An 18417-nucleotide genomic window follows, 5' to 3' on the forward strand; every position below is an offset into this window, starting at 1 on the left:
AAATATTTTGTTTACATGTTTACATGCAACGACACGCAATATCTAGTAATATCGATCGATTTATACACATGTATGTTAACCGGATGAGCGATTTCCGAACGATACGAGAGATCGAGATTTAAGTTTGACAAGATGTCCGAAAATTGAAGGATATTAAAGTGGAAATTTTTAATCAACTAGAGATCCAATATTGTTTATTAAATCTGCTTGTTGTCTTTACCGTCGAATCTTTAAATCCATTCGAAATTAAGATTAGTGAGTTTAATTGAAATCATCGATGTTACATTGAAAAAGAAGGAAACAAAATAAGTCGCAACATTGTCTAGAATTAAATTATACTTAGCTTTATTTATTTTAAGTCATGATTGTATTGATTTTATTTTAATGTAAATTGGTTAAATTTGAATTATTGTAAGAGATATAGAAATATTTAATCGTCAAGGTTACCTTTTCTTAGTTTGACAATTATACATGCACAAAATATTAACTATAACAATTATAATAATTTGTTACGTTGTTCTTTAATTATTATATGAAAATAATTGTTCAAATTTTTGAATAATGATATTCGTTTGAATCTTTGGTTTATGTATAATAACAATCGTTTTAGGGCACAGCGAATTCTCTAAGTCCAAGCTGAAACCGTTTCTTTTTCCTCAATGAAACCCGTTCTGTCATGTCTTACACTGAATTGGAACATGGTTATCAGGTAAACCCAGAAATAGTTCTTATTTCTGTGATATCATTTTTAACAATTTTATAACTTTTAATATTTTAATAAAATAGAAGAAACAATTATAAACTAGATCTTTTTAGAACAAATTTAACGTGAAATTTGTTTTATTTAATTTAAAATTTATTTTGCTTTAGGAAACTAATGATCACATAATTTTATAAACTAATCTATAATAATAAATATACTATTAAATTTTTATATACCATAAATTCTTTATGTAATCAAATATCAGGAATATAAATTTTTGATGGATAATAATTAATCAATAGGGTCTACGGAGTGCCAGCCGACCAATTTTCTATGTAGGAGATTTAAATACCGTACAACCAACCCTTGTGGGTCCTGTAGCTTCTTCTATATATCGTTCATCAAAAAGAGTAAGTTATATTTTTTCCATATGCAGTATATCATATGTAAAGAGCAAACAAATATCAAAATGATAATCGTAAATAGATTGTAAGTTTTATCAGTGATATAAAATATCAATTTACATTTCGATTTTAATCTACATCTTAATTCACATAAGATTGATTATGTACTAAGATTTTTTAGAATTTATTTATTTCTTTTAATTTAATTAGACAATAAAAGAATAAGATGTAGAGACAAGAACTATATTGTATGTTTGCATACCAACTCTATTTTACTTTAAATTAGTAAACAGTATGTGAGAAAAGCTAGAAAACTGTTTTGTTTAAAAAAAATTATTGTTTTATACAATACTATACAGTACCTGCATGTATCATATATATATATATATATTTTTGGAAGACATACTTTATATGAAATTAGAATTTTTAATAATTTTGTTTATTTTCAATAGTACATGCAAACACATTTCACTAAGTGTAAATTAATGAATTCATTAATTACTTATTAGTGTTTCAATTACTTTTAAATAACTTGATGACTCACAAAGTGTTTGATACACTAATAGTCTAAAAATAAAGTGGTATAGGACTTAGTGCTTGGCTGTATAGTTGCATATACAATGCATAAACTGTATGTCTGTTATAATTAGTAAATTAATTTAAATAATTGATGTTCTACAATATAATGGTCTAAGGAGGAATATCTGATTTAATATTGTTTAGTGTATTTAGTGTTTAATCATTATTAAATGAATTAAACATATTATATGGTGAAACATTCAATTATTGAACTAACTGAGATTCAATATTTAATGTTAATGTTAATATTAATGAACATTTTTTAAGGCTATCATTATATATAATTATGCTATTAGTTTATGGTACTTCGAAATTAAATTTGTAATGGAAAATGCAAATTCTTTGTCAACTACCACGATTCCTGATGTTTACATCTTCGATTGTAATAATGAAGCAGAACCATATTGGCAAATAATGGTAGAGTTTCTTCTAATTAATTTCTTAGTTATTATCTGTTAGTAGATTCATAATATTTAATGTAAAAGAATAAAAAATTCTCTTCATATTGTTTTTATTTGCTTATGTCTATATATGATCATTGTAGCACTTACTCTTTATGCAAAAAAAATTTTTTTGTCTCAAGATAGATTTATGAAATATATCTCTTTCAGAGATATAACTCTTTCTTATCTTTAAACAAAGAGTACTTTATTAGTCTGCTTCCATTTATTTTCAGTTCAGCACACAATTGCTCAGACAGTAATGTTAACATTAAACAAATTGCAAACTAATTCCAAGCTAGTAGATGCTTCTTTTCATAATGTTCTAATCAAGTCTTAATAAGTGGTCTGATAAAATATTTTATACTTAATTGTTAAAGTATTTTAAGTTAATTTCTTCTTTATCACAATTTTAAAAGATAAGATGCAATATAAATTTAAGATTTAATTTAAAATATATCAAAAAATTAAATTATAGGGAATAACAATTTGTATTTATCTGTGAAAAATAATATTATAATGAGTGTTGATCTTTAAAATGTGATGTAAGGAAAAAATTACTATTGTATGAAGTGCATATAATTAAAAGACTAGTGACTTTTTGAAAAATGGTATTATCGTAATGATAAAAATCAATTCTATATCTACTTTTAAGATGGAAGATATACATCTGGATATGGAGTGCTACTGTGATGATTGTTTTGTATGTAATAATTAACACATGATTAAAATTTGCTGAGTCTCTTTATTAATAATACAATTTTGTTAGTCAGTTTTAGGAATGTATCATTGTAATAATTAAGTTTATATAATTTTCAGTCATTGATAGTTGAACTTGTTGAAAAATGTAGAATGACAAATCATTTGGTATTCTAATAACTTTTACTACTTTTTTATCACCCAGACATACAATACATTTGTAAAAGTACTATATTTAGTATTCAATTTATATTTCTTTTTTTATGTAGGCAAGTAATGCATGTCTTTTTTTTACATTTTATTGTAATCATCTAGAAATGAATAATAGATTGAGATTATCTGAAAACTATTCTAAACAAACTCTTGACAGAATTGGATTTTTATCCTGCTTAAACATGTACTGGGTGAGCAATATTTAACACAATTATTAATAAACATTTTATAAATTTTTGCACTATATAAGTAAAAATTTAATACATTTTTTAGTTTTATTTTGTATATTATTATTTCTTTTAAATTCATGTGATATTAGGTGAGTACAAAGATAGTAAGATTAAAACAAAAACAATTCAAAAAGAATAATAATCAAATCGGAAAACAAATTTCAATTAATATAAACTTTCATTTAGGCCGAACTGTCGGACGGGTGTAGCAATGATGATGGATGCATGGGTGGAAGCGATTTGGAAGGAGAAGGGAAGCAAGTTTTGGTTGGAATCTGTGCGATGGCAAAAAAATCACAAAGTAAACCAATGAAGGAAATTTTAACAAGATTGGAAGAATTTGAGTACATTAAAATAATAGTATTTCCTGAAGAAGTTATTTTAAAGGTAATGGCAGTAGAAAATATTTAATGTTTCAATTATAATGTATGAAAATATGTATTTATAGGAGTCTGTAGAAGATTGGCCAATTGTTGATTGTTTAATAAGCTTCCATAGTAAAGGCTTTCCCCTTGATAAAGCTATAAATTATGCTAATCTTAGAAATCCTTTTATTATCAATAATTTACCCATGCAGTATGATATTCAGGTATGTAATTCGTGATAAATATTGTCAAATATTCTGAGTGATGGAACATATTATTTTTTATATGACACCAATTTAATAGGATCGTAGAAGAGTCTATGCTATCTTAGAGAGTGAAGGTATTGAAATCCCGAGATATGCTGTCCTAGATAGAGATTCATCTGATCCAAAACGTATGTGACGCTTATCATTTATATTGATCCAATTTTATACTGGAGATTTATGACAGAAAATTCATTTTAGATCATGAACTAGTAGAATCAGAAGATCATGTCGAAGTTAATGGTGTTACATTCAACAAACCGTTTGTGGAAAAACCAGTGTCTGCAGAGGATCATAATATTTACATTTATTATCCTACATCTGCAGGCGGAGGCAGTCAAAGATTATTTAGGAAGGTATATAGTAAATTCAACAAAAATAATTTTTTTTTATTTGGCATAGTTAAATTTCAATTCATAATATTACAGATTGGAAGTCGTAGTAGTGTGTATTCACCAGAATCTCGAGTTCGTAAAACAGGTTCTTACATATACGAAGATTTTATGCCAACCGACGGTACAGACGTTAAGGTTTATACCGTGGGTCCAGATTATGCTCACGCAGAGGCAAGAAAAAGCCCTGCATTGGATGGTAAAGTCGAAAGAGATTCAGAAGGGAAAGAAATTCGCTATCCGGTTATACTAAGTAATGCTGAAAAGCTAATTAGTAGAAAAGTGTGCTTAGCTTTTAAACAAACAGTTTGTGGTTTTGATTTACTTAGGTATATTGAAATTTTAGATATAGTGAGATTAAAAGAAGTAATAATCCATTCTTTATTATACTAATCATGTATAATATTTTAGGGCAAACGGGCAGTCATTTGTGTGCGACGTAAATGGATTTAGTTTTGTAAAGAATTCTAACAAATATTATGATGACTGCGCAAAGATTTTGGGAAATATGATTTTAAGAGAATTGGCACCTACTTTACATATACCATGGAGCGTTCCTTTTCAATTGGACGATCCGCCTATTGTGCCTACTACATTTGGAAAAATGTAAATAAATTTTACTTTCTTATTATGCTAATATATTCAAATTATTTTTAGATATCATAATTATATCAATACTTCTATATTTACTTCAGGATGGAATTACGATGTGTAGTTGCTGTTATAAGGCATGGAGATCGAACGCCAAAACAGAAAATGAAAGTAGAAGTTCGTCACCCGAAGTAAGTTTATTTCTTGAAGGTATATATGAAGAACAATATCTCACATATTCTATTGCATACAGATTTTTCGAGATATTCGCAAAATACGACGGCTACAAGCATGGTCATATTAAATTAAAGAGGCCTAAGCAATTGCAAGAAATATTGGATACCGCACGTAGTTTATTAGCTGAAATACAACATCGTGCTGCTGGACCTGAATTGGAAGAAAAACAAGGAAAATTAGAACAATTGAAAAGCGTCTTAGAAATGTGTGTAAACATTGTTTTTTTATATATAATCTTTTATTTAATTACGAATATTAACTTTGACTATATGTAACATATTTTCAGGTACGGTCATTTCTCAGGGATAAATCGCAAGGTACAAATGAAATATCAACCAAGAGGCCGACCAAGAGGAAGTTCATCAGATGATGGTATCAAAGCATAGAATATTATATCCACGTAATATAGATTTGTAATCTATTATTTGTAAATCACATATTTTTATTAGATCGACTTGGAGAACCTTCCCTTGTATTGATATTAAAATGGGGTGGAGAACTAACACCAGCCGGCCGTATTCAGGCAGAGGAGTTAGGAAGAATATTTCGCTGCATGTATCCTGGTGGTCAAGGTAGACACCTTAGTGGTTCGTATCTTATGTTCATACGCTTATCATGCTCACTCTTGAGTTAATTTATACTTTATAATGAGATTTTTTATTTAATAAGTCTCTTATGTTGGCTGAACTCCGGCTGGACCTATCATTTATCTGGACTGCTCAATTGAGCGTATGCATAATACATATATTGCTATTTATCTTGCACAGTAAATATACATATGTATGTATATATGTATACATATATACGCATTTCAGACAATTTAACTGAAATAAAACTCATATGTATGCATTAGGCGGTTGGATATGTTAACATGTAATTTATTTTTTATTTAAAAATAAGAGCGTAAAAGCAAATGTTAAATTTCAAGCTTTTAATTAAACTATCGATGATTTCATTTTGGTTAAAGGATAGCAAATATCTTATACCTTTACAAAAATCTTTGATTCATGGATAATTCCAAATATTATTTCAGAGGAAGACTCAGAGATGTTACCAAACCACGGTAACTTTTTATTCTGAATCAATGCTTTTTTGTAGTTCTATGTCGATGTAGTGTTATAGATGCATAGAAATAGTAATTTAGAAATTCTATCAATATGTTCTTGTTAGAAAATTCTTGCTATTTTGCAGATTTTTGTGCGAAGATCGTAAAAAAAATTGTTAAACGTAAAAGAAAATGCTGTTTCTATGCTAATTCAGTGTGTTCCATTTTATTGCAATGAAACGCTTGACAGTTTAAGGATAGTTGCTTTTATTTAGTTTGTGGCCTTAAATGTTTATATGTCCTATCTTTTTTTTTTCAATAGGTTTCATACATCTCGTCATCCATGCAGTATCATGTCTAAAGGAAATATACATACACTTATGCACACACATATATATGTTGTAAATTTATACATATTGCTCCATTTTCTATTATAGTTTTAATTACATTTTCACTTTAAGAAAATCAAAGATAAATATTAATATAGAATAATTTTTACGGTATTATTTAAAAGAACACTAACATGAATAATATGTAACATCTCAAAAAAGTCATGTATATACGTTTGATTAGACTTTTCGTAAATTAATTTAGACTTTTAGTAAATTGATGTACGATCAATGATTTTTGTACCAATCTTCCATGATCTTTTTACCAGAACATAGATCATTCAGTGAAATCTCATATGTACTTTATGTTTATTGAAAATGAAAGATATATTTTGTATTTATTACATTCTGTTCTTCTGAAGTGTTTTTATACATATATAGGTGACTATGCTGGTGCACAAGGTTTAGGATTACTTAGACTTCATTCAACATTTCGACATGACTTGAAGATTTATGCAAGTGATGAAGGAAGAGTTCAAATGACAGCAGCAGCCTTTGCAAAAGGTTTACTTGCATTAGAGGGTGAACTAACGCCAATATTAGTGCAGATGGTGAAGAGTGCTAATACTAATGGTCTATTGGACAACGATTGCGATAGCAGTAAATACCAAAATATGTATGTAAGGCAATTTACAAAAGAATTGTTGTAGAATTTTGAGTAAATTCTAACAATATATTTTTATAGGGTAAAAACACGACTTCATGAATTATTACAACAAGACCGAGAATTTACGTGTGAAGACAGGGAACAGATAAATCCTGGTAACGCACTGAGTATTAATGCAGCCATGGATTTTGTTAAAAATCCTGTTCGTTGCTGCCAGCATGTTCATACTTTGATTCAAAAATTAATGGACATTGTTCGTATTAAGAAAGATGATCCTAAAACCAAAGGTATGATGTGATCTATAATCTTATTGTGAAATTATATTTATCTATCTAATATATTTAGATGCAATTCTTTATCATGGTGAAACGTGGGAATTAATGGGCCGTCGATGGGGAAAGATTGAGAAGGATTTTTGTACCAAAAATAAGAGGTTCGACATATCGAAAATCCCGGATATTTATGATTGTATAAAGTATGATTTACAACATAACAACCATACGTTGCAATTCGAACACGCGGAGGAATTGTACATTTATTCTAAGTATCTGGCAGATATAGTGATACCACAGGTGAGAATTTCTATAAATTTTATCTCTTTAAAAAAGTACTTCAATTAAAAATTTTTCTAGGAATATGGATTAACAGTGCAAGAGAAGCTCACTATAGGCCAAGGTATTTGCACTCCTCTTTTAAAAAAGATAAGAGCAGATTTGCAGAGAAATATCGAAGAAACTGGAGAAGAAACAGTTAATAGACTCAATCCGAGGTAAATTAAACATTTGTGTCTGTCATATTTGAGGTATAATGTGTGCAATGTATGATATATATATATGTGTAAGGCAAAATGTAACGGGTAATTGTTATAATTTTAGATACTCTCATGGTGTTTCTAGTCCCGGTCGGCATGTACGCACAAGACTTTACTTTACAAGTGAAAGCCACGTACATTCTTTGTTAACTGTTTTACGTTATGGTGGTTTACTTGATGTATGTATTTACATATTTATTTTACGCAATGTATAACAAATTTTAATGTTTTAATTACACAGGTAATGAAAGATGAACAATGGCGTCGAGCTATGGAGTACGTTAGTATGGTTTCGGAATTAAATTACATGTCTCAAATTGTAGTTATGTTGTACGAAGATCCAACTAAAGATCCTAGCAGTGAAGAACGTTTTCATGTTGAATTGCATTTCAGTCCTGGTGTAAATTGTTGTGTGCAAAAGAATTTACCACCAGGACCAGGTTTTAGACCCCATTCACGTAATGAGAGTAGCCATAATGTAGTAAGTAAATCTTATAGCTAATACTTCTATTTTACCCATGATCAAAGAACTTTTACTCATGATCAAATATTTCGAAGTACAAAGCTATACATACTTTATATTTTCAGGGTGAAAGTGGTGGTTCTGCTCAAGATACCATTTCACAATGTAGCACTCGAATAGAGGAAGAAGATGTAGAGTTGGGAATTTTGGAAGACGATTTTATGAATCCACCATTGCAATCTGTATGTATAAATGTTTTTAATCAAAAGAGAGTATAAATAAATTAGCATTTTTTATTTAATACTTAGGAAACACCTCCACGAACAATGGAAACAGATACTGTAGATGCAATGATGGATAGTCCAACAACCAGTAGAGGAGTTGATATGATGGACTTACATCCTAACATGATGGATGAACCATTTGATAGTGGCTTTTTGCAGAGTTCTGCGCCCATTCCAATAAGGTACGTAGTATGAAACTTTCAATGAATCTTTTTTTATAAATTAACTAACTATCGATGATCTTTTATAAAATATTGTACAACATGTAGTGCTAGAACCGTAGCTGGTCATGAAGCAGCAAGACTTGGTAGTCAATTAGCTGCAAGTCAACGTCAGCGACGTGACGCAGAAAGAGGCACAATTGTTGAACCACGTGCTCGCAGTTATGATCATCAAAGACAGGACAAGCCCGAGAAAGGTAAGTAACGTCTAGATCTTTAATATTATTGTACATATTTGATATATAATAACAAGTCCATATTAATCTGATTATGCATGGAAGTGAATTCTAACAAAAAGGTTACACAGGACATTTGTAAATATTAATTTCATAAAACGTTACAATAACTTGGCAATATGTTGTTAAAAATACAGTAATGTATTGTAAGAACATTGTAAACACTTAATTTCATTAATAACATTTTTCTTCTTGGGTACATATGGTTAATATTAACAATCAGATTTTATCAGAAAGGCTGGTGTTTTTCGTGTCTTTTTTTATAGCTGCGGACAAGCTGCAGTATCAGAGCTTGGACGCGGTCAACAAAGAAGGTATGTTAGTTCCTATAATAAGGTCAGCAGGTTATAATGCATTGTCTTATCATAGGTGATCATTACAGGATTTCCACAGCATCTAAACTTTCAATATATTGTATTACCCTGATACAATCAGGATTTACAATTTTTTCTTTTCTTTTTTTATTTAGTTATCTTCATAGATATGTTTACTATTTAGTTGACAGTTCAAATTATTCTTCGCTTTTGAGATAGTAATTTTTGTAGTTGCTGATCACTGTGAATTGCATCTTTTAATTCTTTCATAAAATACAAAGCATCCTTTATATTTCTTGGTATTGCAATACTTCTATAGAAAGCATTGTCTTATAGTTACTATCAATAGTAAACACGCATAATTTTCCGTAGATAGTCTTCAGTATCATGTCTAATCCTTAATGTTGCATTATTTTCTGTGATATTATATGTACCATCTTCTTTTGTATTATATTCAGTTTTGTGTGCAATAGAGCCTACAAGCGAAGTTTACTTTTTGTTGTAAGTATTGTAACACTGTAAAATTCTTACCAAAGATTAAATTTTGATACCTCAATGGATAAATAGATATTGAATAGATATCCAATTAAAACCACATTGTACAAATGAGAGCTTAGCTAATGGAATTTAACAAACGGACACGATGTTAGATGGAAATAGGAAAATTCAGTTGAAATAACTCTTTGCTCTGCGATAGTTGTGCGCGTGGAAGCCAACTAATTTTTATGGACGACTGCTTGGGTTACATATTAACAAATGGTGTAACTTACTCAGTCGTCATCCTAATTCCTTCATTCCTAAGTCATTGTTCCATTAAGATTCACAATTTACTAGTGCTTAGTTATTTTCTAAAATCATACTGCAGCCTTTTCATTCATATCCATTAATATGTGATTACATTACATTTTTGTTCTCCATCATTCACTTTTATGCTTTGTTTACTATTCATATTGCATTTTTAGAAATATAAATTTTATATGAATGAATATGGATCACATGTATGTAATACTGTCATACCAACATACAAATTAAAAAAAAAGTGGTTTTTGATTTGGTATTAATTTCTGTTTTACTAAGATAATTAAATATTTGTATTTCTTAGTAGAATGATTTTTATTTTTTTTTTTCCTTTTTTTGTCACCATTAAAATATTACTTTACCGTCCCATTGATGTTAGAAATTCTAAGCACATACAAGCAAATAAGATTCAATTTTCATATTTCTATTTAAACAAATCAATTTCTAATAGAAATTAAAAATTTCATAATTATCAGTTGCATGTTTGAATACCAGTTTTATATATGAAATATAACAACTACTACTAAATTTTTTACAATCTTTGATCGTTGTTATTGCATAAAACCATAATCATATTAGCTAATTATCAATAAAATGTTCATAAACTCAAATTGTTGTTTGTTGTTGGCTTACTGGTTGCATGGCTATCGTGTGCCATGGGTGTGTAACATTAACCAAATTTGTGCCTTCTAAACACAAGTAAATTAAAGTATATGTCGTCTTTTTCCTGTGTATTTCAGTTATTTTATTCCTTCATTGGTAACGTCGTCTTCAACGAAATCCAATTACATTAGCATCTCTGATTCTAAGTCCATAGGCTATTACAATGTGAACTATCTAAGAGTTTCTCATATTTCACTATTATGTTTAAAGTACTCATTTAAAAATTGTTGTTTGAATACACAATTTTTGCAAATCCCAAGTATCAATCCTTTTATTATACAGTGACGATAAAATGACTTTAATTTCAAGCATCGACGACGTGACCAAAGGTTCTTGCCAATGTTACTTTGATTTTTTCGGTGATGGGTTTATTTAATCATCTATTTCTTTTCTTTTCTTTCCCTCCTTTTTACCCTGATCCCACTATTACATCGTTAACATACGTTCATTTTAACTGCACCATTCTCTCTTCTGAATCGTTCACGAAATTACGCATGCAACACCCTACACAGAGAAGCATGTAACAGAGCAACGCTACTTAGAGAGATCTGGCCAGGTTTTGTTGAACGTGCCAACGGAAAAATTCAGCCTGCCACACTCCTTTAGTTCACCGGAGTTTCCAGTTCCTTCGATAAAAACCTCCACTTTGAGATCAACACCCTTGGTGACTTTGCACACATCTCCTCTAATCTCACCGAACAGCCGGAGCTGTGATGTGACGGATATCGTATTACCAATCCCCACGATTCGTTCTTCGTTTTTCAATATCGATCTCGAACAGTCTTACGATTTCGATCTACCTACTCAGAGTAAGAAATACGGACGTTCTCATTCAGAGACGATTCTTCCTGGAATTGAGCGTAGCGGTGAGTTGATCGATTCCTCGAAACCGCCACCAAGCAATCCGTGGTTAAAGCGATCCCTTTTTTCGTTATCCTTGCACGAAAGAACCCCAAAAACAGTGACATCCGCAGGACGGATCAAACTTGACAAACGTTCTCGTTCATTGTCACCTTACGTACCTAAATGTCTTTGTTATAATTGTAATGTCTCGGAACTGATTTTGAGAAGCAGAGATCTACCGCCTGTCGAGCGTTTCAATTTTGATATCTACTTTGCACGTTCGCTCTCACATAAGTTTTTCAATTGTTCCTGTTACTCAAGCCTCCAGGATGTACCCAGTCGTTTCCCTCGTAGTGTTTCTTTCAATGATAGCTATGGGTGTCACAGAGGAATCACCGGACTAGATCATCCTGATTTACCCTTTGTATATCTAAAGAATAGGCTTCTTGTGTTTCCTGAGAGACAGAGTGTTGCTCCTTATTTAGAGTCAAAGGTCGATCATTGTGTCATACATAAACATCAGTCAAGAGGTCACGATCGCAGTGAATGGATGCTGTTTAAGGAAAAAGAAAAGTGGAGGTTTGATAAGAATATAATGAGACGAAAATTGAATAGTGATAGTGTAATTGGGAATACACGTGTACCGTTCAGGAAGTTATCCTGTCCCAATGTGAGACCTGGTGACTTTTCTTGTGTTGATTCCGTTTGTTCAGACGAAAATGGTGAAGTTGCCGATTGTTCAAAAATGTACAGATGCTGGTCTTGTCCCAATGTGAATTTCCAGTGGCACGATAGCCTGGTACATATACCAGATCATAGTAGTATGCTTTATCATATGTCCTCTGCGCACGATAATGATGTTCACGACGATCACGAGATTCCTCGCAAGTATTACTATCGCTCCAAGAGTCCACGTGAACCGTTCTCCCGACTCCAGCCTCAACGATCCTTCTCATCTCCAGACACACGACCTTCGATCATTCAACCTGACCCTACCTGCACAGCAAGGCGCCACCGTCACAGTATCTCCGGACAGATGAGTTATTTCAAGCTGTTGGGCTACAACGTCAACAAGAAGTTGACTGGATCAGCAAACAGTTTGTTCAGCACAGCTGTTATCAGTGGATCCTCCAGTGCGCCAAATCTCAAGGATATGGTACCACCTCATGCCTCTGCTGTTGCTGGTGAGCCTCAATTTCTTTCCTTCTTCTTCTTTATTGCCTTTTACCATAAAATGTGTTTTAGGTTTTTACTTTTTTTGGCATTTACTGTTAGCATATATAATAGTATTTTTATTCGTGGAACTAATTCAATCTTGTGCTCATTAGCAATAGAAGGTTTTGGTGGTGTACCACCAATAAGACCTTTGGAAACTCTTCACAATGCATTGTCGTTACGTCAATTGGATTCCTTTTTGGAAATGATGACCAGTGCGCCTCTGTTTCGAACACCCGCTTCTTCGCCTCCAAAGTATCCTTCACCTGGTGCATCAACCCACGAATCAGTTAACCAAAATATCAATATTGGAGGAGTCAGTCGCGAGTACCACTCTTCCGACCTGGAAGCTGTCAGGTACCGTAAGAAATTAAGTAAACCATCCTTGTGAGTATTGAGTTCTTTCCTTTTTTTCTTTTTTCTCATATATCAAACTGTTTTTACGAGGGAGAGTTGCACTGACTTCTCTGGTATCTTGTTTCTCGTTTTTTCTAATTGTGATGATTGCATACTTTTCATTAGAGGTGCAGACATTGATTCTCTTCTTAGGTACATCACGCCAACGCCCATACAGTATAAACCTTCGAACGATGGAGAATCTTGTGATATAAGAAATCAATTGTCACCAACCAGCCCTAATAGTGAGTGTCGCTTATTCATATTATTATTTTAACTTTGTTCTTTAATAATGAATTAACGTGTAATTTAGGTACTGGATGGAGCAGTGAACCACAGTCATTTCTCTCTTCTGAACCCTCATCTCCTGCACCGACTTCAACAGGAGAATGTAGTATGTCTATAAGCTTAATCAGCAATGACGGGTAATTAATATTTAATATTAAAAAGATTGTATTATATTTAAGAATTATATTCTTTTGTTTTTTATAGAGCTCAGTCGTTTAATGTGGGCCCTAAATTTCCTACAACTCCCTGCTTGGATGTGGATTTTAACGAATTTTGTATAAATATCGATCAAGAACATAGAGAGGGTCGTGGTAGTGTATCATATACAGATTATTATAGCAATGAAGATGGTCAAATACGAAACTGTAGTTTTGGAGCAGGCTTCAATTCTAATTTACAAAAGATCATGCGTACTGATGATCTTCCGATTGACAATATGGATGATGATGAGGACCATACTATAACTTTAAAACAAACTGAAGAGCAGAAAAAGCAAGATGTGAAACAAATATTTGAACAGAAGGAAAATCCAAGCACAAAATCTAGTAGTGGCTATAAAAAAATTGGAAGGTCAGTTTTTGTTTTAAAATTAAAAAGAAATGAATGAGGTTGGTTATTCTACTTTATTATCTCTTCTATAATAGATTCCTTGTTGAAAGCATGGAAATATCAGATGAAGACGTCAGGATTAAAGAAGCAGATAATATAGACAAGACAAAATCACCTGCTTCTATAAAAACTGAATCCTTTAATATAGAAAAAATACAAAAAAGCAAAGATGGTATTGATGTTATGAAAGAGCAACAGAAGAAGAAGAACTTTTCTCGATCTCAGAGTGTTTCTATGCCAAAAACTCCTACACAGAAGCAAGAATCAAATTACAGCTACAAATGTACTTCAAAGATAAGCTCTCTTTCAAATATGTCAGATAAAGATTTGGAGAATTGGAAGCAGAGCATGATGGAATCAAAAGATCCTTGCTCTGTAGAAATGAAGGCAGAGGAGCCAATTCTGACTGTAGCAAGCAGCATGACAGGTAACTCTAGCGTGACAATAGGTTTTAATGTTCATGATGAAAAAAAAGAAGAACCTGACCTTTAAGAGTATTACTTTTTCAAAGATTACCAGAGTTATTTTATTTATTAAGTCCATTTCCTTAATGTAACGAATAAGATATAGCATATAAAATTGTTGAAACGTTTATTGTTATGAACAAATCAAAATTTGTATTGCATGAGTTAAATACTGGATACGTTGATAAAATTTTATGAAGAGAAAATTTTTTGCATTTTGTTTTCTGACACAAAAATGTATACATTTTTTGGTATTCTATTTTCTTATATTTGTTAGGATTGTTAGGAATACTTAAGGCATGCTTAACATGATAAAGGTGCAAACATTAAGAAATTTTTCCAATATGTGAACATACCAGAGCATTATTTTAAAAAGACGAATTAAGAATTGCTTATTAAGAGGAAATATTATTAAAATCAAAGCAACGTTAATAGCATTTCTCTATGTTAATAATGTACTTATCAGATTGTATGTATATTAAATTATTTTTGAATTGACGCTTGTATGTAATAGTATAATAGTATTTTTGTAGATAATATATGTCCAATGTTAATAATGTGTTAGAATATAAGGCAAAATGAATTTGAGTCAAGAAGAGAAAAGCATTAGGAATTTGCCTCAAGAAAATATTTGGCATATACAAATTACGAGATTTTTAATAATCGAATATGAAACATATATAGATCTCCTATGACTCAACAAGTTCAAAATATACCTCATTTGCTAAACTAAATACATGAGAGGAAAAAGGTTTAAAATTTCCTTTCATATTAAATGGTATTATTCTTCTTTGATCTTATAAACATAGTATTACTAATACAAATAACACATGACATGTACTTCTCATGAAATTGTTTCTTTAGGCTCAAGAACAAATACCTTATATATTTATTCAAAAGTACCACTATTAGACTTTAATATTAATTTTCTTTTATTTTACGGGGATGTAATATAAAATTATTACCAGAAAATTTCTATGAATATACAAATGCTATGAATTATCAAACATTAACTCAAATTACAATAATTAAACAATAATTGCTCTATAACAAAATATGCTCATTTCAAGAATTGATGTAAATGCCTTACAAATTAATCTGATAGAGGATATATGCTACTTTTCTTATAAGTGGTTTTAGAATGTTTCTTATTAAAAAGCTATGCAAGCTGAAGTTATATAAATATAAATGTGGTTTTATATCAATTCCAAATGTGCAAGGTGCTATTTTCAATCAATCTTATTATGTTCCTAACTGATTTTATAGTTCTAACATTAGCAATAAAACCATCACATATATGGCTATAGAGGATGTACTCGTTTAACTTTATCATATAAACTATTTATTTCATTCTGGAAAGATTAGGAATTTATTCTTTATTTCTTTTTTCAATTTTTTTTGCCTTTGCAGTAGATAGTATTTCAAATTTAACAATAAGTGAATTAATTTCAAAATCTTTTAGGAAGAATGTATGAGATCATGTTTAATATCCTTGTAACAATATTATTTATAGTGATAAAGTTAAAAGGCTTGTACTTTGTGATTCTTGCAAATATAAATTAGCTAATTTTTGTAGATGTGATTCATTTTATGACATTTTAGAAACCATATTGTGCAAAATGTACTTTAATGAAGAAACGTTTCTATATATATGAATATAAGTTTTAGTACAGAATTAAGTATTCACTAATTTGTAGAGAATTTGCAAGGTGTTGTAAAGAAATAGTTGTGGTAGAATATTTTAAGTATCTTTTGCTTAACATATATAATTTTCTTTCAATATATAAAAAGTTTTGTTCTAAAGTGAAGCATTCATTATTGTACAAGAAATAAAAGTTAATGTTGAATATTTTATCCTGAGGTCTCTATCACCGGTACCAGTGCAATGATACAATTATTAGTGACATATTCATTGACACCATCATAGTTGTAAAAAAAGAAATGTAAAACATAAATGTATATGTAAGAAATGACAGATTACAATAAAAAAAGTTAGAAATGGAATTTATCTAATTTTATTAAGAATGTTATCAGATTTTGTCTCCTTATCAATAAATGTTAATAGACATAATATTATTTTTGATAATAATTTATCATTATTTACAGTGATAAAATGTTTAACCTTACATGGAATTAATAATCTATTTCATCCTCGAAAATTTAATCATTTAATTGATTGAAAATTTTTACTTATGTGTATATGTATTCAATTTTGTGATATAAATATCAAAAAATAAATACGTTAGCAAATTTTTATTACAATTTAACGTGTTTTCTTACTTTCTTATTCATCAAAAATGTGTTAAATGTTGAACAGAAATATATATTTTCGAAATTCCATATAGATAAGAAGAATGCATTGTTGTTTAAATCGGTGATTATCTCTGTAAATGAATGAATAGTAAATATAGTTTAACAATTTGTTACTATCTATATAACTATTACTAATTTGTTTAAACAAATAATGCGAAACATAGATTTATCTTAACTTTTCTTTTTATCGAACAAAACGCTTTTAACTAAAAGCACACGATTGAAAGAAATTTGAAATTTGAAATTAAAAAGTAAAAGATCAAATATGATTGATTGAAAAAAGTTGAGCGATCGTAATTTGTTTCAAATTATTAATAAATAAATTAATAAAGTTATAAAATGTATTTATGTTCCAATTTTTGCAAATGTACATATAAAAGAAAAATACACTTCAATGTGAGAAATCTATACTATATTTTTCACGAAATAGCAGAGATACTTTCAACTTATATACGTCTTTTCCCGAGAAAGTGACAAATTCTAATTGGATAACATGAAAATTAAATTTATTACCTTTTTAAACATGTACTTTTCATATTGTACGATACACGAGAAAGATCGTAAAAACAAATCTATTTTCGATTACGATAACAATGATGTGATTTAACCACGACCGAAACATTAATTAAAGAAAAATTCAAAGATGATTGTACGCGGAGTTACTCAAGGATTATGATTGATCAAAGAAGATATCACGTGACATACAAATATTTTTAAGAATTCAAAAAAAGGCGTCTTCTATTTTAACTATATAACTTGATATTATAATTTAATGTAACGTTTTATGTATAAAAAATGATAAATTATCTCTTTATTTTAACTTTTTATATTGTGTACATTTTCTCGACATTACTCTAAAAATCTTTTAAGAATTTTTTCAAGATTTCTATAAATATCATATTAAATTACTCGTATATTTATCTTAGTATTTCTTGAAGTCAATCATCGAATTTCTTTATAATTTATATATATCTAAATAAAATGCAATATGATATAATGCCTGCGTAATGTTGTAACACTACATATTGCAATATTTTGCTGTAAATTGGTAGCTTTCTATATTAAATTAATCATATATTTATCTTAATATTTCTTGAAATTAATTGTTCGCATTTGTTTATAATGTTATATATACCTAAATAAAATACTACAGCATAGAATGTTGCAATGAAAATATTTTCATAAATTTTAATGAAAATTCATATTTATATACTGATATTTTTATTTCGTAACAACATGATCCAAAATCTAAGTCCTATCATACCACAAAGAAACATATCTTGTTTGAATTTTTCCCTATTTTAGTGAAACCCTGTGATAAATCCGTATTAGGTATATGGCG

The 18417-nt window shown here is 29.8% G+C and overlaps 1 protein-coding gene across 5 annotated transcripts; it reads left to right on the forward strand.

Moving 5' to 3' along the window:
* Positions 1-87: 87 nt before the first annotated feature.
* On the forward strand, positions 88-16766 carry LOC132913552 (inositol hexakisphosphate and diphosphoinositol-pentakisphosphate kinase 2). Of its 5 annotated transcripts, none has more exons than XM_060971974.1 (31): positions 88-255; positions 611-709; positions 1006-1113; positions 3455-3655; positions 3717-3857; positions 3937-4027; positions 4098-4252; positions 4325-4617; positions 4700-4894; positions 4984-5070; positions 5133-5321; positions 5403-5488; positions 5566-5703; positions 6150-6179; positions 6932-7166; positions 7236-7444; positions 7503-7729; positions 7790-7926; positions 8033-8147; positions 8210-8449; positions 8557-8673; positions 8740-8897; positions 8985-9133; positions 9439-9486; positions 11460-11813; positions 12753-12974; positions 13119-13392; positions 13528-13646; positions 13715-13826; positions 13894-14259; positions 14334-16766. In XM_060971974.1, exons 2-31 carry the CDS (start codon positions 677-679, stop codon positions 14788-14790), a joined length of 5286 nt encoding a protein of 1761 aa, XP_060827957.1. In that variant the 5' UTR covers positions 88-255; positions 611-676; the 3' UTR covers positions 14791-16766. The 5 variants fall into 5 exon arrangements, with proteins under 5 accessions (XP_060827957.1, XP_060827958.1, XP_060827959.1 ...); XM_060971975.1 differs by having other exon boundaries at positions 5566-5688; XM_060971976.1 differs by lacking the exon at positions 6150-6179.
* Positions 16767-18417: the final 1651 nt, after the last annotated feature.

This window comes from Bombus pascuorum, chromosome 13 (genome assembly GCF_905332965.1).
Source record: "Bombus pascuorum chromosome 13, iyBomPasc1.1, whole genome shotgun sequence".
NCBI lineage: Eukaryota > Metazoa > Arthropoda > Insecta > Hymenoptera > Apidae > Bombus > Bombus pascuorum.